This window comes from Ranitomeya imitator, chromosome 3 (assembly GCF_032444005.1).
Source record: "Ranitomeya imitator isolate aRanImi1 chromosome 3, aRanImi1.pri, whole genome shotgun sequence".
Taxonomy (NCBI): domain Eukaryota; kingdom Metazoa; phylum Chordata; class Amphibia; order Anura; family Dendrobatidae; genus Ranitomeya; species Ranitomeya imitator.
This window is the reverse complement of record NC_091284.1, coordinates 139,164,455-139,191,011: the sequence shown is the minus strand read 5'-3', so window position 1 is coordinate 139,191,011 and position 26,557 is coordinate 139,164,455. Positions and strand designations below refer to the sequence as shown.

Sequence of the window (26,557 nt, the reverse complement as noted above, 5' to 3'; positions counted from 1 at the left end):
CCACTGTTCTCTCCTTCTCTTGCTTCTCTCTGTTTCTTTCTTGGCTTAGATTTTATACTTGGTTGATGTTATAAAGAAACTCCATAAAGAAATTTTACATTGAAATTATTGGGCTGAAAGGTGGCAGATGAGGTTTAACAATGATAAATGTAAGGTTATACACATGGGAAGAAGGAATCAATATCACCATTACACACTGAACGGGAAACCACTGGGTAAATCGGACAGGGAGAAGGACTTGGGGATCCTAGTTAATGATAAACTTACCTGGAGCAGCCAGTGCCAGGCAGCAGCCAGACAGGATCATGGGGTGCATTAAAAGAGGTCTGGATACACATGATGAGAGCATTATACTGCCTCTGTACAAATCCCTAGTTAGACCGCACATGGAGTACTGTGTCCACTTTTGGGCACCGGTGCTCAGGAAGGATATAATGGAACTAGAGAGAGTACAAAGGAGGGCAACAAAATTAATAAAGGGGATGGGAGAACTACAATACCCAGATAGATTAGCGAAATTAGGATTATTTAGTCTAGAAAAAAGACGACTGAGAGGCGATCTAATAACCATGTATAAGTATATAAGGGGACAATACAAATATCTCGCTGAGGATCTGTTTATACCAAGGAAGGTGACGGGCACAAGGGGGCATTCTTTGCGTCTGGAGGAGAGAAGGTTTTTCCACCAACATAGAAGAGGATTCTTTACTGTTAGGGCAGTGAGAATCTGGAATTGCTTGCCTGAGGAGGTGGTGATGGCGAACTCAGTCGAGGGGTTCAAGAGAGGCCTGGATGTCTTCCTGGAGCAGAACAATATTGTATCATACAATTATTAGGTTCTGTAGAAGGACGTAGATCTGGGGATTTATTATGATGGAATATAGGCTGAACTGGATGGACAAATGTCTTTTTTCGGCCTTACTAACTATGTTACTATGTTACTATGTATTGAAAAAAAAAACAGGCGTGGGTGAAAAATACGTGGTGACATGTTTCTGTTATACAGTATTTTTCAGACTATAAGACACACCTAGGAGGAGGAAAACAGAAAAAAATTGAAGCAAAAAATGTGGTCATACCATCTTTGTATGCATGGCTCCCTCATCCCTATCCTGGTATGCATGGCCCCCTCCCAATCCTGGTATGCAGGGCCCCCATCCACATCCTGGTATGCAGGGTCCCCATCCTGGCATGTAGGTCCCCCCATCAGAAAAACATTAAAAAAAATATATAAACCATTTTACTTACCTTCCCTGCGTTCCATCGTAGCGTCCTCTTCTGATGCCAGCATCTGATTTTAGCTTGTAAGCAGTGCATGGCAATGATGTCATACACTGCTGAAACGCCGAAGACAGCTGCTGGAATACTCACTGCTTCTCACGCCTGTGACTATACAAAATGGAGAGCAGTGAATATTTATTTCACTTTAATAGCAGGCACACTTTTAGCTGCAGCCGCCGATTTCCTGCAGCTGCTGGGGGAAAACATGTGCCCACTATTAAAGAAAATGAATATTCACTGCTCTCCACTCCCATGGGACATTAGAGCAGTGAATATTTATTCTGTTTAATAGGGGGTCCAAGTGATCACCGAGCAGCTGCAGGAAGCCAACGGCTGCAGCTACCATTGCCCGTTATTAAAGAGAATGAATATTCACTGCTGTCCATGACCATGGGACTGGAGAGCAGTGAATATTTATTCTGTTTAATAGCGGGCCCACGTGATCACCGAGCAGCTGCAGGAAGCCAGCGGCTGCAGCTAACACTGCCCGCTATTAACCATGACCATGGAAGTGGAGAACAGTGCCTATTCCTTCTCTTTAATAGTAGGGACACGTGACTGCCCAGCAGCTGCAGGAAGCCAGTGGCTGCTGCTAATCTGCTCGTTATTAAAGTGAAATGCATATTCACTGCTCCACACGCCTATTGTCCCTCTCGCATCTTGGCGGCGGCTTCAGTGCATGGAGATGGAAGGGACTATGGGCGTGGAGAGCAGTGAATATTCATTTCTCTTAAGCAGTGGGCACAGGGGTTAGCCGCAACAGCCGGGTCCTGCCTCCTGTGACCCACTGCTCCGCCGCTGCTGCTCCTCTACCTCCCAACCCACAGCAGATACACTGGGAATGTAAGAAGCACCCCCCACTTTCCTCCAAATTTTTTGAGGAAAAAAGTGCATCTTATAGTCTGAAAAATACGGTACCTGTCAGCTGATTGTTCCGCTCCTGGTTTTGGCTTACAGATATTGATGTAAAATACTGACCAAATACTGAATGTGTGAATGTGGCCTAAGACTTGACAGGTATATGCACTTCATGGACAATCCAGTGATTTTAATGGGGACAATGCAATGCTTTATTTCCTGGGAACTGGGAAGGAATTTAACCGGTTTCTTGAGGAATTACATTGTGTGCACAATTATTAGGCAATTTGTATTTTTGATGATTAATTTTATTATTGAACTACAGTCCTGTCAGTTAGAATATCTATGTGTGTAGAATTATTGGGCAACTATTAGTGTACATAATTATTATGCAACTAAATGAAAAATGTACACTTTCCCATCTCAATTGTTTTTTTTTCATCTGTTAAAATGTGAATAATAACTAAACAACTAAAAATGTGCAAAACTACATTTCTGACATTTGCAAAAATATATTAGTGACCAATATAGTTCCCCTTGTGTTCAATAACAGTCATAAGCCTTCCATCAATGGACTCTGACTACCACTGCTTGAAGAAACTTTCTTCTAATAACTGGCAGTAGGTTTAGGAATTGATTTTGAGACCATCATCAACCCAAAAGAGGTCCAACTAACTCTAGATCATCAATTCAAGTTTATACAGCTTGGAGTTGTATACTGTACATAAAAATGATGATTTGGTCAAAATACTCACTTGCCTAATAATTGTGCACAGTGCATAGGCATTCTCTGCAGATCATGACAGCGGGCCATTCTGTGATGAGGTTATTTTGGAGACACTGCTCTAAGTAAGAAATGTTGAAAGTGGACAACCCATACCAAAGAATGGGAGCAATTCATTTTATAGGGTAGAGCATTTATGAGGGACATAAACTGGCACCTTCAATGTATGTGACATTAACAAACACAGAACACTGTGTTCTTCCAATTAAGCCAATTTAATATGCATGCTGTGTAGTAGTCCTGATTCCTACAGTATACCAATGCTCAGAGTATTTCTTGCTGTTATTAGATTATGTTCAGACATGATCTGGTGAATATAGTTGGTGAAAGCAGAAAGATCGGAAGACAAGTTAAAATAATACATGAGAAAATGGTTACATACTCAAACGCTATGTAGGTTACGAGTGTCACAGAGAGGAATATTGCAGAAAGACCACATCCAATATACGTGATAAAGGTCAAAACCAACAGATCTTCTGGATTTTGTTGCTCATTGGGTGACACATTCTAAAAGACAGTAAAGATCAAATTAAAATAAGCAAAAACAATTATTCAATTCTGTTATTTCGATAATAATAAAACGCACATTATTAAAGTAAATCTGTCACCAGGTTTTTGCTGCCTGATCCGAAGGCAACACAAAATATAGAGAAACAGACCCTGATTCCAGTAGTTTGTCCCTTACCGGGCTTCTTGCTGTAATTTTCATAAAACACTTTTATCTAATGCTTTAAAACATTCTCTCTCTCATTATTCTGGCATTTGGCAAATATTAATAATTATGGTAATCCTCACTGACCTAAAACAGGAAAGGTTTATTCTGATTTCATGTCAGATATTGACAAAAATATGCATACAGTTAGGTGCAGAAATATTTGGACAGTGACACAAGTTTTGTTATTTTAGCTGTTTACAAAAACATGTTCAGAAATACAATTATATATATAATATGGGCTGAAAGTGCACACTCCCAGCTGCAATATGATAGTTTCCACATCCAAATCGGAGAAAGGGTTTAGGAATCATAGCTCTGTAATGCATAGCGTCCTCTTTTTCAAGGGACCAAAAGTAATTGGACAATGGACTCTAAGGGCTGCAATTAACTCTGAAGGCGTCTCCCTCGTTAACCTGTAATCAATGAAGTAGTTAAAAGGTCAGGGGTGGATTCCAGGTGTGTGGTTTTGCATTTGGAAGCTGTTGCTGTGAGCAGACAACATGCGGTCAAAGGAACTCTCAATTGAGGTGAAGCAGAACATCCTGAGGCTGAAAAAAAAGAAAAAATCCATCACAGAGATAGCAGACATGCTTGGAGTAGCAAAATCAACAGTTGGGTACATTCTGAGAAAAAAGGAATTGACTGGTGAGCTTGGGAACTCAAAAAGGCCTGGGCGTCCACGGATGACAACAGTGGTGGATGATCGCCGCATACTTAATTTGGTGAAGAAGAACCCGTTCACAACATCAACTGAAGTCCAGAACACTCTCAGTGAAGTAGGTGTATCTGTCTCTAAGTCAACAGTAAAGAGAAGACTCCATGACAGTAAATACAAAGGGTTCACATCTAGATGCAAACCATTCATCAATACCAAAAATAGACAGGCCAGAGTTAAATTTGCAGAAAAACACCTCAAGAAGCCAGCTCAGTTCTGGAAAAGTATTCTATGGACAGATGAGACAAAGATCAACCTGTACCAGAATGATGGGAAGAAAAAAGTTTGGAGAAGAAAGGGAACGGCACATGATCCAAGGCACACCACATCCTCTGTAAAACATGGTGGAGGCAACGTGATGGCATGGGCATGCATGGCTTTCAATGGCACTGGGTCACTTGTGTTTATTGATGACATAAGAGCAGACAAGAGTAGCCGGATGAATTCTGAAGTGTACCGGGATATACTTTCAGCCCAGATTCAGCCAAATGCTGCAAAGTTGATTGGACAGCGCTTCATAGTACAGATGGACAATGACCCCAAGCATACAGCCAAAGCTACCCAGGAGTTCATGAGTGCCAAAAAGTGGAACATTCTGCAATGGCCAAGTCAATCTCCAGATCTAAACCCAATTGAGCATGCATTTCACTTGCTCAAATCCAGACTTAAGACGGAAAGACCCACAAACAAGCAAGACCTGAAGGCTGCGGCTGTAAAGGCCTGGCAAAGCATTAAGAAGGAGGAAACCCAGCGTTTGGTGATGTCCATGGGTTCCAGACTTAAGGCAGTGATTGCCTCCAAAGGATTTGCAACAAAATATTGAAAATAAAAATATTTTGTTTGGGTTATGTTTATTTGTCCAATTACTTTTGACCTCCTAAAATGTGGAGTGTTTGTAAAGAAATGTGTACAATTCCTACATTTTCTATCAGATATTTTTGTTCAACCCTTCAAATTAAACGTTACAATCTGCACTTGAATTCTGTTGTAGAGGTTTCATTTCAAATCCAATGTGGTGGCATGCAGAGCCCAACTCGCGAAAATTGTGTCACTGTCCAAATATTTCTGGCCCTAACTGTATGTGTCTTTTTATACAGTGTATGTAAACTTCTGGTTTCAACTGTAGCTATAAGCATTACATATATTACTATAAAAACTTTCACACTTGATTAAATATGATAGTTTAATGCAATTGATGCTGTGCAGCCTTAAATGAGAAATATTCACTTAAGAGTATTCAAACGTCTGGCACTGCCACTCCATTGGACCCTGTCTATTTTGCATTGTTGTCATAATGTCCATGTGACCTCTGCAGCCAATCACTGGCCACAGTGGTGCTGTACATATAGGCATCAACATTGAGGCCATTGATTGGGTGCACATGGACAATGGATATGACATCATCTCTGCAGGACAGGTAGGGACCACTGGAGTGAGTGGCAGAGCTGAGGGTGTGAGTAGGTGAGTACTGTTTATTTTAGTTTTAATACATTTACTGCTCTTTGCCCATTTTTTTTTTTTAATCCTGGACAACCCCAGGACCAACCTTTAAAAGTTTTTGTCCCACAGAGGCAATCTGTTTTATAATTAGCGACACTACGACACCTATGGCAAACTGTTTCTGTCGGGACCTTCATCTACACACAAGTTGAACTTTTTATCAGTGACCCACATAAGAATGTAAGCGGGAGTTGCTGCTTCTGACTCATTGTTACGCTTTTGTTTGATGCCACAAGTTAAAGACTTATCAGCTCTCCTGATTTGTCTGCTTTAGTAAATACTTGTGTTCCCAATGAATGATCAATGCTGAGTGATCGTATCATTTGACTCTGCATTGTTCTGTTCCGAAGTTATTCCTGCTGAAAAAATTATGAATAAGTTGACAACGGAGTATTACTAGTTGGCGGTATGTTCTTGCACACTTGTCCAATCAAGGCCGATAGGGCGTCAGCCAGGCCTTTCTCTTGCTGACAGATTTTCTGTAATACAGTCAGATTAGTAATAATGTCATTTCTTACCAACAATATTGCAAAACTGGTTAGATGATTACATTTACAGACTGTTTCACTTTGTGTTGTGTTAGCAACTATGCAGCCATATGATGACCAGCCGCCAATTCCATCTGTTGAGCAAAGAGAATTAATTGCTTTAATTGGCAGCATGGGGATCAAAGTACTGAAAATATATTTCATATCATGTTGTATATAAAAGTGTTAGGAAATTAGTAAGGAGAGTGAAACGCGTAACTCAAGATTGGTACAAGGTAAAGATGATTTCGACCCAAATAAAAAAAAAAATCTAATAAGTCAGAAATTAGAGAAGTGTCATCATATTTGTTGTCATCCCTTAGAATATGCTTTTTGGCAACTGATAGTAAGACTGTCCTACATTGATTAAAGGGCTTGTCCAATTTACTGTAACAGATGTGTTGGGAAGAAGATTTTGTGACACTTACTAAATACATAAGTGGTGAAGATTTTCCTCCTGCACTTCTTCCTCACAAACTGCACAGCCTTCCTATTCTGAAAATGACTGTTGGTGGAGGAGCATGTGCCCAGACCTGTCCATCCGCCAACTTTGGACATCTGATGGAGGAGCATGTTACAACACCTGTCCATAATCCAGCTTTAAACATCTGATGGAAGAGCATGTGAGCAGACCTGTGCACAATCCAGCTTTATACATCTGATGGAGGAGCATGTGACCAGACCTGTCCATCACTAACCATTTCGAGAACAGGAGAGCTGAGCAGTCTGTGAGACAGGTGCACTAACAAGCAGTAGGAGAACCTGTAACACTTATATATTAACCCTTTCAAGACATATGACGTATATTTACAAAAGATCCCTGTGCCTGTCATTACGATAGTCGTGTGAATGCCAGCTTGTGGCCGACGTTCATAGGAGATCGTCATTTCTGCCATACCGTACATAGCAGTGCTGAAGCCCTGTTATGTGTAGCACAGGCGATTGGACAATCGCAGATTCAAGTCTCCTAATTTCCCTAAAGAATTCAGTAAAAAGTATAAAAAAAAAAGGTTCAGAAATATCCGATCAAAATATAAAATAAATTCATGCGATCGGTATACAGAGTAAAGGGAAAACATCGAAATGCCAAATTTATGTTTTTTGTCCACTGCAATATTGCCATAAAATGCATTAAGGGGTGATCAAATCATTGTATCTATACCAAAATGGTATCAATAAAAACGTCAGCTTAAGGTGCAAAAAAATAAGCTATCGCCAAGACCCTAATCCTGAAAAATGGAACCGCTATGGGTTTTAGAAAATGGCAACATATGCAAAAATCTTGTCATGCAAATTTTCAAAAAACAATTTTCATCCTTTAAATAATAAAAAAAACCTATACATGTTTGGTTTCTGCGTATTCTTACTGACTTGGAAAATCATATTGCTATGCCATTTTTTTTACCGTATACTGAACATAACACATACGGCTATATTACCAAAAATATAAAAAAGTAATGGCTCTTGGAAGAAAGGGAGGGGAGAACAAAAAAAATGGGAAATTGCCATGGCACCAAGGGGTTAAAGGTACTAAATCATATCTGTCATACATTTGTTACAATGTAATATAGAAAATGTTCAGCACAGCCGAAGGAAGGAGGTGCACGGTCATAGGTTCCCAAGCCTCAATATATAGATAATATATAGATCCCAGCAGGTGAGAACAATCTGCAGATGCAGGGTGGTGTATCACAGGTAACGCTATCCCCCAGTAGATATGAAACCATGCAGATTCGCCGCTGCTGTGGGCTAAGAGGGAGGTATGCGCTGTCAGCCTGATGTGTGTGTGCTCTCACCTGCTGGGATCTATATACCTTCAGGCTTCTCTTCTGATAGCACCATCTGGGCCATTTTCCCCTGTGTCCATGGACCGATACTATCACCTGAATTCCATACAGCTCCAGGCTTTTTTCTGATGCAATTTAGTTTCAACCATTGGGGCTCCTTCAACATACCAGTTATCTAGCACACTGATGAAGGTCCAGTTACGACCGAAACGTTTGTGCTACTGTATGTATAATAAACCCTAATTTTGCATCACAACACGTCCGTAGTGTGCCAGTCACTTATTATCTACATTTGTTACAATGAAGATAATGTGGAAAACTCCTTTAATGAAACGTGTTAACAAAGTGAAAGTTTCTGAGAAGAATTTCCAAAAAGGGTCAAGCAATATGTCTGTACTTTGTAACGACCAGGAAAATGCCCACTAATAGCTCTATGAATGAAACAAACATTATCAAACAATAGTCATGGCTCTTGTGTCTTCTTAATGAAGTAAGGTGATTTCTATGGTTTGGGTTTAAATCTTCTTTATATGTCACTATTTTTTAAATTTAGAAAGAAATTGTGAAATGTTATAAACTATGTTATAAAATTGTTCCAAAATACCATATATACTCGTGTATAAGTTGACCCAAGTATAAGCTGAGGCACCTAATTTTGCCACGAAAAACTGGGAAAACTTATTGACGCAAGTATAAGACGGGTATGCATTGTCCCATCATCCCTATCCTGGTATGCATGGCTCCCCATCCCTGTCCTTGTATGCATGGCTCCCCATCCCTGTCCTTGTATGCATGGCTCCCCATCCCTGTCTTTGTATGCAGGTCTCCCCATCCCTGTTCTTGTATGCATGGCTCCCCATCCCTGTCCTTGTATGCATGGCTCCCCATCCCTGTCCTTGTATGCAGGTCTCCCCATCCCTGTCCTTGTATGCTGGTCTCCCCATCCCTGTCCTTGTATGCAGGTCTCCCCATCCCTGTCCTTGTATGCATGGCTCCCCATCCCTGTCCTTGTATGCATGGCTCCCCATCCCTGTCCTTCTATGCATGGCTCCCCATCCCTGTCCTTGTATGCATGGCTCCCCATCCCTGTCCTTGTATGCATGGCTCCCCATCCCTGTCCTTGTATGCAGGTCTCCCCATCCCTGTCCTTGTATGCATGGCTCCCCATCCCTGTCCTTGTATGCATGGCTCCCCATCCCTGTCCTTATATGCATGGCTCCCCATCCCTGTCAGCAGGTCTCCCCATCCCTGTCCTTGTATGCATGGCTCCCCATCCATGTCCTTGTATGCATGACTCCCCATCCTTGTCCGTGCATGCATAGCTCCCAATCCATGTTCTTGTATGCAGGTTTCTCCATCCCTTTTCATGTATGCATGGCTCCCCGTCCCTCTCCTTGTATGCGTGGTTCCCCATCTCTGTCCTTGTATGCATGGCTCCCCATCCCTGCCCTTGTATGCAGATCTCCCCATCCCTGTACTTGTATGCAGGTCTCCCCATCCCTGTCCTTGTATGCATGGCTCCCCATCCCTGTCCCTGTATGCATGGCTCCTTATCCATGTCCCCGTATGCATGGCTCTTTATCCCCTATCCTTATATGCATAGCTCCTATAAAAAAAAATCCAACTTACCTTCCCTGCGCCCCCTCGCTGCATCTCGTTCCCGTGCCAGCAGCTCTTCCAACCGGGGGCTCATTAAAATAATGAATATTCACTCCACGCCTATGGGAGTGGAGAGGGACGAATATTCATTACCTTAATGAGCGGGCACACGTGCCAGCTCGGCTGCTGTTGGAAGCCGGCGGCTGTGGCTGTAACTGTGTGCACTATAAGAGAAATAAATATTCACTGTGCTGGCAGTGAATAATGATTTCTCTTTAGCAGTGGGCACATGCTTTAACCGCAGCCGCCGACTCCTGCCTCTGTGACCCGCCGCTGCTCCGCCACTCCCTCTCCCCTGCTGTCTTTTTGGGACAATGACTTGTGTGTAAGTGTATTTAAAAAAATGTGCTGAAAAACTCAGCTTATACACAAGTATATACAGTATACTAACAAAGGATAAACATAGGAGTTTTATGGTAGAAAAACTTATGACAAATCTTGGCTTACTGGTTAATATGAGTCTGGGCAATTTTGTATTGATACAAGTATATACAGTAACTAGTAAGATTTTCTAATAGATCTATGTCCGGCCCATAGATTTTAACAGCTCATTTACAAATTAACAAAAATGAGGATTCTTCTGGAATAAGACATCGGATCCAGATATCAAGGTATCATTTTATTCAACTTTCTATGACCTGCAAGCCCATTTAGACAATTTAAGAGGGTTAATTCTGCTGACAGATTCCTTTTTAAGGCTGTGTGCCCACATTTTACAGTTGTAGCAAAGTGGATGGGATTTATGGAAATCTCATGTTCACTGTGCTTTTTTTAGCCAGAATAAAATGACCTGTGGTGTATGTTAGAAGTGTGCAACATGTCAATTTCCATGTTTTCTACTGAGTTTTATGTGAAGGTTTTCCTCATAGGCTTGCATTATAAATTGCAGAAATTCTGCAACATCAAAAATTCACCAAATACTAATCATGGGAACGTTACCCTAAACCCTGTGACTTATTCTACTCTTGGTAACTTAAAATATAAAATATTTGTAATTTACATGCTGATCAAGAAACACTCCCTCCCAACAATGTTTTTTCCCTACTCCTTTTTAACTATATAACTATATAATGTAGTGTAGGTGCATTAATATGCTCACCAATCGCCACCTTCCCTGGTTTCCAGCACCTATTTGGTCCTATTCTAGGTCACGTGAGCGCTCCTGCTCCTTGCCCCCTCACATGGGGACTGTTGGGACTACTTTCTCAATGTAACTCTATACAGTCTCAGAACGGGGCTTCACCCGATCTCTTTTAACTGCATGTAAATGGCAAATAGTATTCATGGTAGTGATATTTATTAATGGGACAACTCCATTAACTAATGACAAAGAAGCTAGTTTTATCGTCCTATAAAAGCATATGCATCACAAAAAAATAATTTAATGATAATGATATCATTTATAACAGTGTCAAGAATATAGGCGCAGTAGTCATGACCAGTACTATATCCACATATTATATAAATATATATATAGAGAGAGAGTATATACGAGCTGTGTCTATATATATTTATATAAATAGACAGTATACATATTTAGTACCAATGTAAAAGCATAATTTATATATTTTTCAATGCTGCATACTTACTGTTTTTATTAAAGTCCCAAAACACACAATCCACTTCATCCTGCAGAAACACAAATGTAATGTAACATTAATATAGAATATATTTAATGACATCACAACAACAACAGTTATTTTTAATAGGCTTGGCAGCAAGAGTAAGATCACAGGACACTTGTGTAAAGGTGCTGTCAACCCCTTTTGTAAATGCCCAAGTCCTCCAATTAAAATATGAAAAGCTTACACTCGCCTCCTGCTTTGGTGCCGTCACAGCGATGTCATTGCATTGAGAACAATACCATGTCACCCACTGGGAACAGCAGTGCAGACATCGCTGGAATAGCACCGCTGTAGGAGGTGATTATACAGTATATTGTATTTATTTTATATGGGGCATTGGACTGATTAAAGGGGTTTTCTCAAGTTGTCGCTTGAGCAGTTCAGAACAATGCAGTCTGCTTAGTTTCCTAGTGTATAACCGGTCAAGTTCTCCTCCTTGAGGGATAGTTTCGGTGAATAGTAGAACGGTAACATTAGTAGAGCTCTGTACAAGATCTGCTGTAACACATTCATCAGTGGTTTGTTCTGGGGTCTACACCACTATCACTTTATCTACACATAGAGATAACAGGGCATTTGAAAAAAACACATAATTCAGGATAGATATAGCAGAGAGCTGAGATTAGGAGACCTGCTGTGAAATCTGCAGACTGGTGATTTATAATTGTATCTCTTCAGAAGATGAGAGGGAAAGGGATAAGCAGCTAACTGCTGTAAAGAATTCAATGGGCTGCAGAAAGGTGACTGAGTTAACCCTTTACTGGAATGTAACTAGTGCCCACTCTCTTCCAGAGTCTGGAGGCCGAGCAGCATGGAAGAAAGCTTTACAGTATAAGAGACAAAAGCTTTCATTGCAGGATTATGCAGATATTACAAAAAAGCCAATTGCATATGTGTTTATTTTCATGTTGTCTAACTAAAACAATTAGGGAACACCATTTTAAGTAACGGTTATCCAAAAATGGATAACCCCAGTAAGGCTGCTTACAGTCACCACCAGTAAATAGTCATGCTGGGACTGTCAGCAATATTTCTGACATTATAACTTTTGAAGTTTGACCATAGAAACATCAAATAGATTTCACCAGGGGTTAATGTGTCAGCATTTGACAAGAATACTTGCACATATAAACCATGGTACATCCGTGGTACACATACTTACTGAGACATTCTTTGCTGAAGTCATTAGTGCCACAGTAATATTTTCGTTTAAATTCATTACCGAGAGGTTTGCAACAGTTGACGATATCACGTTACTCACTAATTTTTGATTTTTGAGGGATGCATCCTGATATATAAGCAGAAAACGTATTAAAACATATACTGAATATTGCCTTAAAACAACTTGCCATGAGAGGAAAACGTTTTGAAATACTGTACTATGATCACTGGCATGGTTACTAACGCCTGTGACTTGTGAGGTATATTCAAGTGGTGTGCTGTAAATATATGAAGAAAATTACTATAACAGGACAATAGACTGGCAGCAATAACAGATTCCTGGTGATGGCTACATGAAGTCAGGAGGTGTTGCTTTGCTAACTTGCATCTTAACAGCACCACTGCTGGTTGCTTTATACTGCTGCACAAATTTCCTACGAATGTTATCTTTAAAGCTTTATGCACATCACTATGCACAACATTAAGTTTGAAGGTAGAAGTGAGTTTAACAGTCACAGCTCTGGCATGTTAGATAGCTGTCAGAGGTAACAATAACAGGATACAGACTCTTCATCAGTCTATTTAGACATACCGTAGGTAGTTTTCACATTAGCTTAATACAACTGCATTTCTGTGCCCATAGTGCAATTGTGAGAAGTGATGAGAGTTTTTGTGCATGGTAAGGAGAGAACCCGGTGAGCAGGGGTCAACCCCACCCCCTCCATTAATTTTTCATACGTGACTCTGGTCTCTCTCTCCTTGCTTGCCGCATTTTCTCCTTACAATGCATGCTCTCTTGTTGCAGAAGAAAAGATAAATTCAGCTCGCCCCTTTAGATGAATTTCCTTATGAGTCCAGGAAATCTTGAGCACGGATTCGCGTCTCTGCCAGACGCCTAGAGATGCACATGTGGAAAAAAGGGAATCCAGCTCCAATTGATAAAATCACTTAACTTTAATAGTATTCATTTAAAATAGAAATAGGCTATAAGACATACAAAAAACAAATATACGGGAAGGAGAGTGCCTGTATAAACTGTACGCGTTTCGAACACACTACTGAGACTAAGAGCACTTGTGTGTTCGAAACGCGTACAGTTTATACAGGCACTCTCCTTCCGGTATATCCGTTTTTTTGCATGTCTTATAGCCTATTTCTACTTTAAATGAATACTATTAAAGTTAAGTGATTTTATCTTTTGTGTTATGGACCTGGTGGTTAGGAGCACCGGGAACGACCTGATGGGTAAACTCACACAGGACAAGCTCTGGGAAGTGGGAGCTCTGCTGACCGCAACCCCTAATCCTATCACACAACTAGAAATAGCCGTGGAGCGTACCTAACTCTACCTAGACGCCTCTTCACAGCCTAAGAGCTAACTAGTCCTAGAGATAGAAAATAAAGCCTACCTTGCCTCAGAGAAATTCCCCAAAGGAAAAGGCAGCCCCCCACATATATTGACTGTGAGTAAAGATGAAAGTCACAAACACAGAAATGAAACAGGTTTCAGCAAAGGGAGGCCAGACTTATTAAACAGACTGAGGATAGGAAAGGTAACTTTGCGGTCAGCACAAAAACTACAAAAGACCACGCAGAGTGTGCAAAAAGACCTCCGCACCGACTCACGGTGCGGAGGTGCCACTCTGCATCCCAGAGCTTCCAACTAGCAAGGCAAAATCATAATAGCCAGCTGGACAAGGAAACAATGAACGAATAATAACTAGCAGGGACTTAGCTTCTGCTGGAGTAGACAGGTCACCAGAAAGATCCAAGAGCGAACTGAACCAGTACAAGAACATTGACAGCTGGCATGGAGTAACGATCAGAGTGGAGTTAAATAGAGCAGCCAGCCTAAAACTAAACTAGGTCACCTGTGGAAGGAACCTCAGAACCAGCAGCTCCACTCACAGCCACCAGAGGGAGTCCATGGACAGAACTCACCGAAGTACCATTCATGACCATAGGACTGAGTTCGATAACAGAATTCACAACACTCTTGGAGCTGGATTCCCTTTTTTCCACATGTGCATGCTCTCTTGTTGACTGGTCACTTCTTATAAGAGCCGGCGAGGGAGCACACGGTCACTGTGCATTGAAAGAATACTTCACAATCACAAGAGAGCTCGTACTGAGCATACATCGAAATTGACAACCAACGCATGCTCAGTAGACCAGGCACTTATAACGCTTTGTTGCAGCTTGGGTCCGAGGCAGTGACAGCAGCCTCTGCTACCATAGTCTGCACCATACAAATGCAACATAGAAGTGTGTAGCTACGAATTACTACAAAATGTAATATGTATACAGACTGTACCCTGCCATCTGCCACCATCGCACTATAATCAGTAAGTCCATTTATCTATTCTTCCAACAGGTACGTCATCCAGCTTTCCACACTGATTTTCTCTACCTCTGCTACTTGCAACCACTTGATACGTCATCCAGTTTTGGGGTTTCTGTTGTGTGTGCTTCAGCAAGGTGAATATACTTTTTATACTTACCATCTTTATGTTCTAACCAGGTATGTGCGGATCATGAAGGGATAGTTTATTAAGGCATTATCCAAGGAAGTAGTGTTGTATTTACTACTCCTATATATATATAGTAGTATTATAACAGTGGATCTTGGCCGCAAAATCCCAGCACATAGATTGGTATCTAGGCACATTGGCACTTTAGAAATTTTTAATTAAAGTAGTCACCTTGCAATAATAATTTAGAGCCTGCATAGCATTGTCATGCAACAAACTGACTCATAACACGTTATTAAACCAAGGTCAGCATGTATGTCAGGTGCAACTACTAAAGCACATATCAAATTGGTGTTTTCTTGGATTGGAGGTACTTGCACAATTGTTGTATTATATATGCTTTTTATACAGTTTTTCTTATGGATTAATAAAAATTTACATGTTTTGAACTAAACATTCTGTGCCTTGAATAATATTCTTGGAGGCCTTTTTGGTGGTATCAGATTTTTGAATGTGTTCTGGTAAAGCTTATATGGACTAATATGTATAAAAACTTATAACGCTTTGTTGCAGCTTGGGTCCGAGGCAGTGACAGCAGCCTCTGCTACTGTAGTCTGCAGTCTGCACCATACAAATGCAACAGAAGTGTGGAGCTACGAATTAATACAAAATGTAATATGTATACAAACTGTACCCTGCCATCTGCCACCATTGCACTCTAATCAGTAAGTCCATTTATCTATTCTTCCAACAGGTACGTCATCCAGCTTTCCACACTGATTTTCTCTACCTCTGCTACTTGCAACCACTTGGTACGTCATCCAGTTTTCCACACTGATTTTCCCTACCACTGCTACTTGGTATGTTTTTCAACTAACCACTGCTACAGCCCTAATGTTATTTATGACCTCCTTGTTTACTCTGCCTTGATCATCCTGCATATGGCTCAGTCTTAATTATCTGACCAAGAAGAGCACAGACCACTCCTGTCTGTTTCACTCCTGAATGCATTTTCTACCAAATATATTATAAACAATACGTCTGCAATGAGTCTGCAATTACGTGAGTCTGCAATTACGTCAGTCTGCAGCATGTACCATTCAAGTGCAACTGTTGTGGAGCTATGAATTAATCGCAAATTGAACCAGATGGGAACTGAAGGTAACAGGATACTTAAGTCACAGTAAACAATGTTTCTGTTTGTTTTCACTCTCACCCCTATAATCCTTGAATTTCTACTAATCCCTACTACCTAGTAAGGAACTGGTCATCTCTCCCTCTATCCTCCCCATCCATCTCACCTTCTCCTCAGATCTGTTCCTCAACATACAATCCTCTGTCTACAGACAGACAGCCACCTCATCCCCTCTACTGCTCCCACCTGCTATTACTTTCTTTGCTCCTCCTCTCAGCCGGTGATATTTCTCCAAATCCTAGTCCTTCTCACATCTCCACAATCATTTCTACCTCCCATCCACGGCCTAGCAAAACGTTCTGTAACCTCTCTAACCTTATACCCATTCACCCCGCCCCCGTTTCCCCAGTCCCACTAACAGGAGCTCTATGGAACGCTCGCTCTGTCTGCAACAAACGTTCCTACATCCATATTTTTATTACTAACAAGCTATCCTTCCTCGCCATCACCGAAATCCGGCTCACCCCCTCTGACACAGTCTCTCTGCTGCACTTTAGTGTGGTGAATTCCACCTTCCCCCCCCCCCTTCCCCGCCTCAGCAGCAAGCATTGCGGAGGAGTTGGTTTTCTGTCAGATAACTGTTCCTGCACCCAAACCTCACTGGCACCCTCTGATACCTTCCCTTCCTTTGAGGTGCATCTGTGCACATCTACTCCCCCTCCAACTGGCTGTCATTTACCACCCCCCAGGGCCAGCCAGAACCTTCTTCGACCACTTCACCACCTGGCTACTTCATTTCCTTTCCACTGACATCCCCACTGTCATCATGAGCGACTTCAACATCCCCATTGACACTTCCCTCTCAGCTGTCACAAAACTTCTATCTCTCATTTCCTCCTTCAGTTTCGCTCAATGGTCTTCTGCAGCCACTCACTAAGATGGCCACACACTGGACCTCATCTTCACCCATCTCTGCTCTCTATCTAACCTCTCTAACTCACCTCTCCCTCTTTCTGACCACAACCTACTTACATTCTATTCCCTCTCCTCTCTAGGTCCACAATACCCACTCCAAAAGCATGCACACCCTTGCAGAAATCTCAAACACCTTGATCTACACCCTCTTTCTGAATCCTTACTCCCTCTTACAGACATGAGTTCCTTACACAATGTGGACACTGCTGCCACTTTATATAACACTGCAATAGCAGTAGCTCTCAAATCAGTTGCCCCTCTCTCACATACAAAAGTTCACAAAATCAACAGACAACCCTGGCACACCAGCCTGATGAAATAACTGAGGCGATCTACCAAGGTTGCTGAACGGAGATAGAAAAGTCCCCACTCCAACGAGCACTTCATCGCATTCAAACAGTCACACACTACTTTCACTCGCTAGAGCAAAATAAATCTACTTCTTATCTCTCATATCCTCTGTCTCACAACTCTAAACAGCTATTCAACACTTTCATTTCTCTCCTTCATCTCATCTACTCTCCATCCCTCTCTACTCATCTCAGCTGAAAGCTTTGCCTCATTCTTCAAGCAGAAGATTGATAACATCAGAGAAAGCTTTGGCCTACAACCCTTCTTTCTAACTACTCAGCCCTTCTCCTGCAAAACCAATTTCTTCACCATTACAGATCAACTTTCCGCTCTACTCTCAAGATCACATCTCACCACCTGCGCACCTGACCCAATCCCATCCTACTTCATCCCAAACCTCACCACAGTCTTCATCCCAACCCTAACCCATCTCTTCAAGCTATCACTAACAACTGGTGTTTTCCCCTCATGCTTCAAACATGCCTCAATCACACCGATCCTCAAAAAGCCCTCTCTTGACCCATCCTTTGTATCTAACTATCGCCGAATATCACTTCTCTCCTATGCCTCAAAACTACTTAAACAACACGTCCATTTCTAACTGTCCTCCCACCTCTCTTCATGCTCCCTCTTCGATTGCTTACAATCTGGCTAAAGACCGCATCCCTCCACTAAAACTGCCCTGACTAAAGTCACCAATGACCTACTAACCGCCAAAGTCAAGCGACACTACTCTGTCCTTCTCCTCCTGGACCTGTCCTCTGCTTTTTACACAGTGGACCATTCCCTATGACTACAGACACTCATCTCTTGGCATCACAGACTTGGCACTATCTTGGATTTTGTCATACCTAACAGACCGGACATTCAGTGTCTCCCACTCACACACCACCTCCTCACCTCGCCCCCTATCTGTGTAGGGCCCCTGCTCTTCTCTATTTACATCTTTGGCCTGGAACAGCTCATAGAATCTCACAGCTTGCAGTTTCACTATTATGCTGATGACACACAGATCTACCTCTCTGGACCATATATCACCTCCCTACTAACCAGAATTCCACAATGTCTGTTGGCTATTTCCTTCTTCTTCTCCGCTAGATTTCTAAAACTGAATATGGACAAAACAAAATTCACCATCTTCCCCCCATCTCACTTGACCCCCCCAATGGACCTATCCATTAAAGCAAATGGCTGCTCATTCTTCCCAGTCCAACAAGCTCGCTGCCTTGGGGTAATCGCTGACTCTGATCTCTCCTTCAAACCACATATCCAAGCCTTTTCCCCTTTTTCCTGACGTCAACTCAAAAATATTTCCCGGATCCATACAATCTTCAACCAAGAATCTGCAAAAACCCTAATGCATGCCATCATCATCTCCCGCCTTGACTACTGCAACCTCCTACTCTGTGGCCTCCCTTCTAACACTATCGCACCCCTCCAATCTATTCTAAACTCTGCTGCCCGACTAATCCGCTTATACTTCTGCTATTCCACGACCTATCCCCCGTGTCAATCCCTTTACTGGCTCCAGTTCAAAACCCTAACCATGACATGCAAAGCCATCCACAACCTGTCTCCTTCATACATCTATGACCTAGTCTCCCGGTACTTACCTGCACGCAACCTCCGATCCTCACAAGAGCTCCCTCTTTACTCCCTTCTTATCTCCTCTTCCCACAATCGCATACAAGATTTCTCCTATGCATCCCCCCTACTCTGGAACTCTCCACCTCAATATATTAGAGTCTCGCCTACTGTGGAAACCTTCAAAAGGAACCAGAAGACCTACCTCTTCTGACAAGCCTACAACCTGCAGTAACCACCAAAACGCTGCATGACCAGCTCTACCCTCACCTACTGTATCCTCACCCATCCCTTATAGATTGTGAGCCCTCGCGGGCAGAGTCCTCTCTCCTCCTGTACCAGCTGAGACTCGTATTGTTTAAGATTACTGTACTTGTTTTTTATTATGTATACCCCTTTTCACATGTAAAGTGCCATGGAATAAATGGCGTTATAATGATAATAATAATAATAATACAATGGGAGTTCTCAAACAAAATGTCATCAAACTGGAAGTAGTACAAAAAAATTATTAAAAAGCAGATAGATTAGAGAGGGAAAGGCAGATATTTTTTAATCAAAGGATATTAGAAAAGTGATTAAATTATTACAATAAATAGACATTTACGATTAAATCAATATCAGTTTCGGACCACCCCTTTAATTGAGATCTCACAGATAGTTCATTGCTACACAATCATGCTATCATTAATAGAAGTTATAAGTTATACCATGAAAAATGACGTATCTGCATAATAGTTGAACTGTACTCTGGAGGCGTCTTTTTGTTCACCAGGAGACATGTCATTAATTAATGAAGCAGGAAGAAGAATGGACGCACCACTGTTTGCTGGAGCTTGGGGACCCAAAGATACCTTTCCATAAAAAGAATAAAAGGACATTAATACAAATAGTATCTGCCTACAAATCAATCCCAGTAACAATAAACAATTAAATATGAGGGTATTTATCATTCCTGGTGTAAAAAGTCACAAATTATTGCACACACTACAATTGTACAACAATTTCCAGCTTTTTTTTTGTTTTTTCGCCACTCGGTTTTTGTATAAAGTTGCTGAGCTTCATGAAAGGATGAGTGATCAGTTGTGCCCTGACAAAGTTACTGTAACAGCAGAAATTTCTACCCCAGCTATTAATTTTCTGCAGCACAAACTGCTAGAGATTTATTTAGAGGTGTGTGTTTGCAGTGGCTTCTTATTTCTCTCTCATTACTAAAAGTAGCACACAGTGTGAAAAAATTCATATAAGATTGCGGGGGCTTGCAACATTGGGCACATAGACCTCCAGATCTTTATGGCCATTTCTAATAACACTACATTAGTATGTTTTCATTTTTCTAAGCAATGCATCCGTTACAATGTATTAATATATATCCTACCTGTAGACCAGATGAGGCATTGACACTGAAAGATGTTCCTGTGAAAGAACTGTCGTTGACTTTACTCACTGCCAGTGCCAAGGACTGAGAGGTCACATTTATGGAATTTCCAGGGAAAGTCAGCTGTAAACCAATTTTATCCACTATTTTAATTAACCTATAAATACAAAAGAAAACACACTTAGGCACTCTGGACATAATCTGCATATACTGGAAACTAGTGATGAGTGAACGTGCTCAGATAAGGTGTTAACCAAGTGTCTTTGGCGTGCCCGAAAAATATGTTCGTGTCCCCGTGGCTGTATGTCTCGCGGCTGTTTGACAGCCGCAACACATGCAGGAATTGCCTGTTTGTTAGTCAATCCCTGCATGTGTTGCAGCTGTCAAACTGCCGCGAGACATGCAGGCGCGGGACTCAAACATATAACTTGTGCACGCCGAAGTCACTCGGGTAGCACATGAGCATGCTCGGATAACACCTTATCCAAACACGTTCACTCAGCATTACTGGAGACCAATTATGAGAACTACATCTCAGAGAGCTCATAATGTTAGAGGGATCTGCCATCACTCAGATCCTGCTGATTCACAAGAGATATTTTAGACTGATACAGACTGAATTACCTGTTAGAAACTGGTCCAAGAAGAGCTTGAGAGACATTTAAAAAAGAGTTTATGGTATTGAGAAAATCTGGTGCATCATCAGCACTCACTTCTCCAGACAACATGTTTTCTAACTGGGACACAATGCTGTTTACAATGGATGAATTGAGATTTCCGGAATTGAGGATGTTTGAAATTTTTTTCAAAGTATCTTTGAAAAAGAAAAAAATGTAGGTAAACAAATGGCGGAAACTTCAGGGAATACATTTTGGCAAGCGTTACTGGTAATGTTATACTGTACATTTCTTTGAAAAATAACTTTGCAGTGTGCATGATATATACACAATAATACTGACGCTTAAAGGGAATCTGTCAAGACATTTACCCCCATAATGTAATAGAAGGGCTTTATTGACTCCTAATGATGTATCTAATCATTGAGTTATTACAAAACAATGCTTAGTCCTCGTGCTTGTGTACCTGGGCTTGTATGGGAACGCCATCACACATCCCTGCATTTTGTTTGTATTACGTCCACAGTGGAGTGTCAGACAAACCATTGTGAACAGGGAGAGCAATGAAGAGAGCAGTCCCCTTTCCCCCGGTTTTGTCTGCATAGTGGTTTTCTTCCAAGGCAGCGCCAAACCTGTCCAAATGGGGTGGTGTGTGGTTTTGTAGCCATTTTGTTCAATCCTATGCTCTTCAATTGAGCCAAGCTTTTGAAAGTTTTGGCCATGACTATAGTAATATTGCTTCTGCAGTTCTGCACTAATGGACTTTCACACAGTTGTGTCATGCAGAAGTGCATGACAAAACACTGATTATTAGCAAAAGCTATTCACCTCTACATTTACCGTAATTATTATCCCAGTAAATGCATATTTTAGTTATACGTGGACATTTTCTAAAACATACAGTAATTGCATACAAATCAGCACACATATCAATATTAAACATATACAGGAACAAGAACAAAACATTCACTAGATATTGCAATATTATATTCAATGGGAGTGGAGATTTTCACACAACTAAGACAGTACTTCAGGTTTACCTTTAGTGCTTGGTGATTTTGTAGTGTTGGCTGCAGTATAGACAGTGGTATATGTAGTAGTTCTTGTAGGTCCACTGTTGGCTGTAACATTAGATTCACTATTAGTAGTCCTTTTAGGGCCTCTGATAGCTGTTGTCTTAGGTCTTGTAGAAGTTTGATAGTTATCTTCACTGTGAGTCGTAGTCATTGATCCTTGATCACCCGTTGAATTGGACTCACTGTTAACAGTTGTTGTATTACCAAGATTAACTGTTACAATAGTTCCACTATTAACTGATGTACTTTCACTGTTAATAGTAGTTTTTGATTTACTGCTTGTTGTTAATGTACCATCACCTTTACGTGTTGCACTGGAACCAATATCAATAGTTGTACTGAGATCAGCATCCAGAGTTGTGTTAGATAAAATATTAAAAGTTGTACTTGATCCTTTGGTAAAAGTTGTAGAAGGTCGACGGTAAACAATTGTACTAGTTCCATTATTAACAGTTGTACCAAGTGCTCCACTGTTGTCGGCAGTTGTTGTCTGGACACCTCCAGTGCTGCTCCCTCCACTTCCAGAACTGCCATTGGTAGAACAGGCAGGGAAAGAGATATAGCTGTAAAAGCAAGAACAAACTTACAGTTTAATAATGTTTGTTGTCCTCTTTTCTGTGGGGAGTTACAGCTGTAATAAGTAAAATGGCCTGTGATATTATGTCTTGTTCCCTAAACCTGGCCCTCCTTCCACTAGTATATATAACTCACTTCCTGCAGCACATAGAAACCGTGCTAATCTTATCAAATTTCAGTACATGCCTTCTCTTGTCTCTTTTAATTGTGCCCTCTGGAACTTATAGTCAGTGCATAACAAGCTTCCCTACATCCATGACTTCATCCTTTCCAATTCCCTTAACTTTCTGTCTCTCACTAAAAACTGGATACAATTTTCACATACCCCCAGGTAGGCCATCATATCCTAGGGCCTACTAGAGGGAGTTATAGTTATAGGTTTAGTAATATCATCTCTGATGGCTGCTGCCCTGACTCCCTGTTTCATATCTTAACTTGGGTGCTTTTTTGTATATTCATATTTGTTTTTATTATATCATTACTAATATAATATATTTTTTGAAGGGTTTCCTTTACATGGTTTTGATTGGTTCTCCACATGCGACATAGCTTCTGCTCTCGATTGCAGCCTTTTTTGTGTTAAAAAAGTACTCCTTCCCTTCTGAAACCTGCTGTGCACCCAAATAGTAGTATTCCCACACATGTGGGGAATCGGTGTACTCAGGAGAAATGGCACTTTTTGGGTCCATTTTCTTCTATTACACTCGAGAAAATAAAAAAATTAGAGCTAAAATAAAATTTGGGGATAAAATGTGATTTTTTTATTTTCACAGCTCTAATTTATAAACTTTTGCGAAGCACCTGGGGGGTTCAAGGTGCTCAGTACACATTATTACTATTATTATACATTTTTAAAGCGCCATTTATTCCATGGTGCTTTGCATCTGAACGGGGCAAATATAGACAAGTACAATAAACATAAGTAAAACAAGTCACACACGTACAGGAGGAGAGAGGACCCTGCCCGCGAGGGCTCACAGTCTACACGTCTAGATATATTCCTTAAGGGATCTAGTTTCCAAAATGGGGTCACTTGTGGGGGGTTTCCACTGTTTAGGCATATCAGGGGTTCTTCAAACGCAACATGGTGTCCGCTAATTATTCCAGCAAATTCTACGTTCAAAAAGTCAAATGGCGCTCTTTCCCTTCCGAGACCTGCCGTGTGCCCAAACAGTGGATTTCCCTCACATATGGGGTATTGAAATGCTCATGAGAAATTGCACAATAAATTTTAAGGTCCATTTACTCGTGTTACACTTGTAAAAATAACAAATTTGGAGCTAAAGTTACATTTTTGTGAAATAAAGTTAAAGGGAACCTGTCACCCCGGTTTTTCAGTACGAGATAAAAATACTGTTAAATTGGGCCTGAGCTGTGTGTTACTATAGTGTACTTTGTGTACCCTGATTCCACCCCTAAGCTGCCGAAATAACTTACCAAAGTCGCCGTTTTCGCCGGTCAATCAGGCTGGTCAGATCAGATGGGCGTGGCGACATCGCTGTATCTTCCCCCAGATCTTGCATATATTTCCGTTGGTGGCGTAGTGGTTTGCACATGCCCATCTTCTGAATCCACTGGGCAGAAGAAGAAAAAACGCGCAATCGGCGCTATTTCCCTGGTGATCTGTGGGGGCGGCCATCTTCCTGAGGCCGCGCGTGCGCATATGGAGTCCTCTGCTGCCCGGGGCTTCAGGAAAATGGCCGCGGGATGCCGCGCATGCGCAGATGGAGATCGCGGCAGCCATTTTCCTGAAGCCGAGTTCGCATCTCAACTTCAGGAAAATGGCCGCCGCAATCTCCATCTGCGCACGCGCGGCATCCCGCGGTCATTTTCCTGAAGACCCGGGCAGCAGAGGACTCCATATGCACACGCACGGCCTCAGCAAGATGGCCGCCCCCACAGATCACCAGGGAAATAGCGCCGATCGCGCGTTTTTTCTTCTCCTGCCCAGTGGATTCAGAAGATGGGCATGCGCAAACCACTACGCCACCAATGGAAATATATGTAAGATCTGGGGGAAGATACAGCGATGTCGCCACGCCCATCTGACCTGACCAGCCTGATTGACAGGCGAAAACGGCGACTTTGGTAAGTTATTTCGGCAGCTTAGGGGTGGAATCAGGGTACACAAAGTACACTATAGTAACGCACAGCTCAGGCCCTATTTAACAGTATTTTTATCTCGTACTGAAAAACCGGGGAGACAGGTTCCCTTTAAATGTTCATTTTTTCCTTCCAGTTTGTTTTAGTTCCTGTGAAGCACCGGAAGAGTTAATAAACTTCTTGAATGTGGTTTTGTTCACCTTTAGGGGTGCAGTTTTTAGAATGGTGTCACTTTTGGGTATTTGCTGTCATATAGGATCACCAAAGTCACTTCAAATGTGATGTGGTCCTTAAAACATGGTTTTGTACATTTTGTTGGAAAAATGAGAAATCGCTGATCAACTTTTAACCCATCTAACTTCCTAACAGAAAAAAATTATGTTTCAAAAATTGTGTTGATGTAAAGTAGACATGTGGGAAATGTTATTTATTAACTATTATGTGACACGACTCTCTGATTTAAGGGCACAAAAATTGTTTGAAAATTGCAAAATTTTTAATTTTTTTTGCCAAATTTCAGTTTTTTCATAAATTAAACGCAAGTCATATCAAAGAAATTTTACCACTAGCATGAAGTACAATAAGTCACGAAAACACAATCTCGGAATCAGTGGAATCCATTGAAGAGTTATTACCACAAAAAGTGACACTAGTCAAAATTGTAAAATACGGCTTGATCATTAGGTCATAATTGGCTCAGTCATTAAGGGGTTAAAGGAACCTACTTGTGGTGAGGGTATAAAGAGAACTCTACTTACTAGAAAAGCATTCTGGATCTTTAATCTAGGGACAAGATACCCTGAAGGCTTAAATCTGCGTCAAGATGTCATGTGCCACCGTTAAGGCTTGTTTTATGTATATTACATGTTTCTTTTTAGAATTGTCATATTTTTTGTCATTCATCTATGTCTTGTATGATGTGTTTTCTATGTAAATGCCTTAATTGCATTTCAATGCCTGTTTGAAATGCCATGTGATTATTGTCCTATTGGTATAGGTGTAAAAGCCTTGCCTGTGTATAAGAAAAGGGTGAAACTCGGTCAAAGGAGCGCCGAAAGGAAACTCTGACACCAGAATGGGGTTTAAGCCACAACGCGTTTCATCGGAAGTACCGTCTTCATCAGGTGTCTACCTGATGAAGACGGTACTTCGGTTGAAACTCGTTGTGGCTTAAACCCCATTCTGGTGTCAGAGTTTCCTTTCGGCGCTCCTTTGACCGAGTTTCACCCTTTTCCTCTTTCTGTGCTCCTTCGGAAGTGTTCGGCTGGAGCTGTGGGGGGACTGTGCGCCCTCCCCTCACTAGGGCTACCTATCCAGTGCTCCTAAAGAATCCGCCTTTTATTGACTTTGCCTGTGTATAAGACTTGAGGGTCGTAATTTTCCATTAGGCCTTGAGGAATAATGCTGTTTACGTTCAAAACGCATTGCCATATTGTTTCCCCACTCCCTCTTTGCACTAACATGGAATTTTTAATTGCTTGAATAAACTGGATCATTTTTATAACTAACAGATGCTGGAATTCCTCCCCTTTTGTATAGTACAAAAGTATTACAGGATATTACATCAGCAGACAAGCAAATGTTAAAGCCCAATACTGCAGTAGTACGAAAAAATAACAGAACAATATTTTGCCACTAAAAATGCTGTTTTATGTAAAAGAAAATGTAAATGTAAAGAT

The 26,557-nt window shown here is 41.3% G+C and overlaps 1 protein-coding gene across 3 annotated transcripts in view; it reads right to left on the bottom strand.

Moving 5' to 3' along the window:
- Nucleotides 1-26,557, bottom strand: part of ADGRG2 (adhesion G protein-coupled receptor G2) — a 296,348-nt gene that overhangs the window by 20,105 nt on the left and 249,686 nt on the right. For all 3 annotated transcript variants that reach the window (XM_069761520.1, XM_069761519.1, XM_069761521.1), the window contains 8 exons: nt 22,164-22,762; nt 21,131-21,320; nt 20,507-20,663; nt 19,839-19,982; nt 12,614-12,739; nt 11,416-11,455; nt 6,372-6,475; nt 3,306-3,430 (listed from right to left, as the gene is read on the bottom strand). In XM_069761520.1, the coding sequence (XP_069617621.1) occupies nt 3,306-3,430; nt 6,372-6,475; nt 11,416-11,455; nt 12,614-12,739; nt 19,839-19,982; nt 20,507-20,663; nt 21,131-21,320; nt 22,164-22,762 (1,485 nt within the window). The remainder of the gene's footprint in view (nt 1-3,305; nt 3,431-6,371; nt 6,476-11,415; nt 11,456-12,613; nt 12,740-19,838; nt 19,983-20,506; nt 20,664-21,130; nt 21,321-22,163; nt 22,763-26,557) is intronic.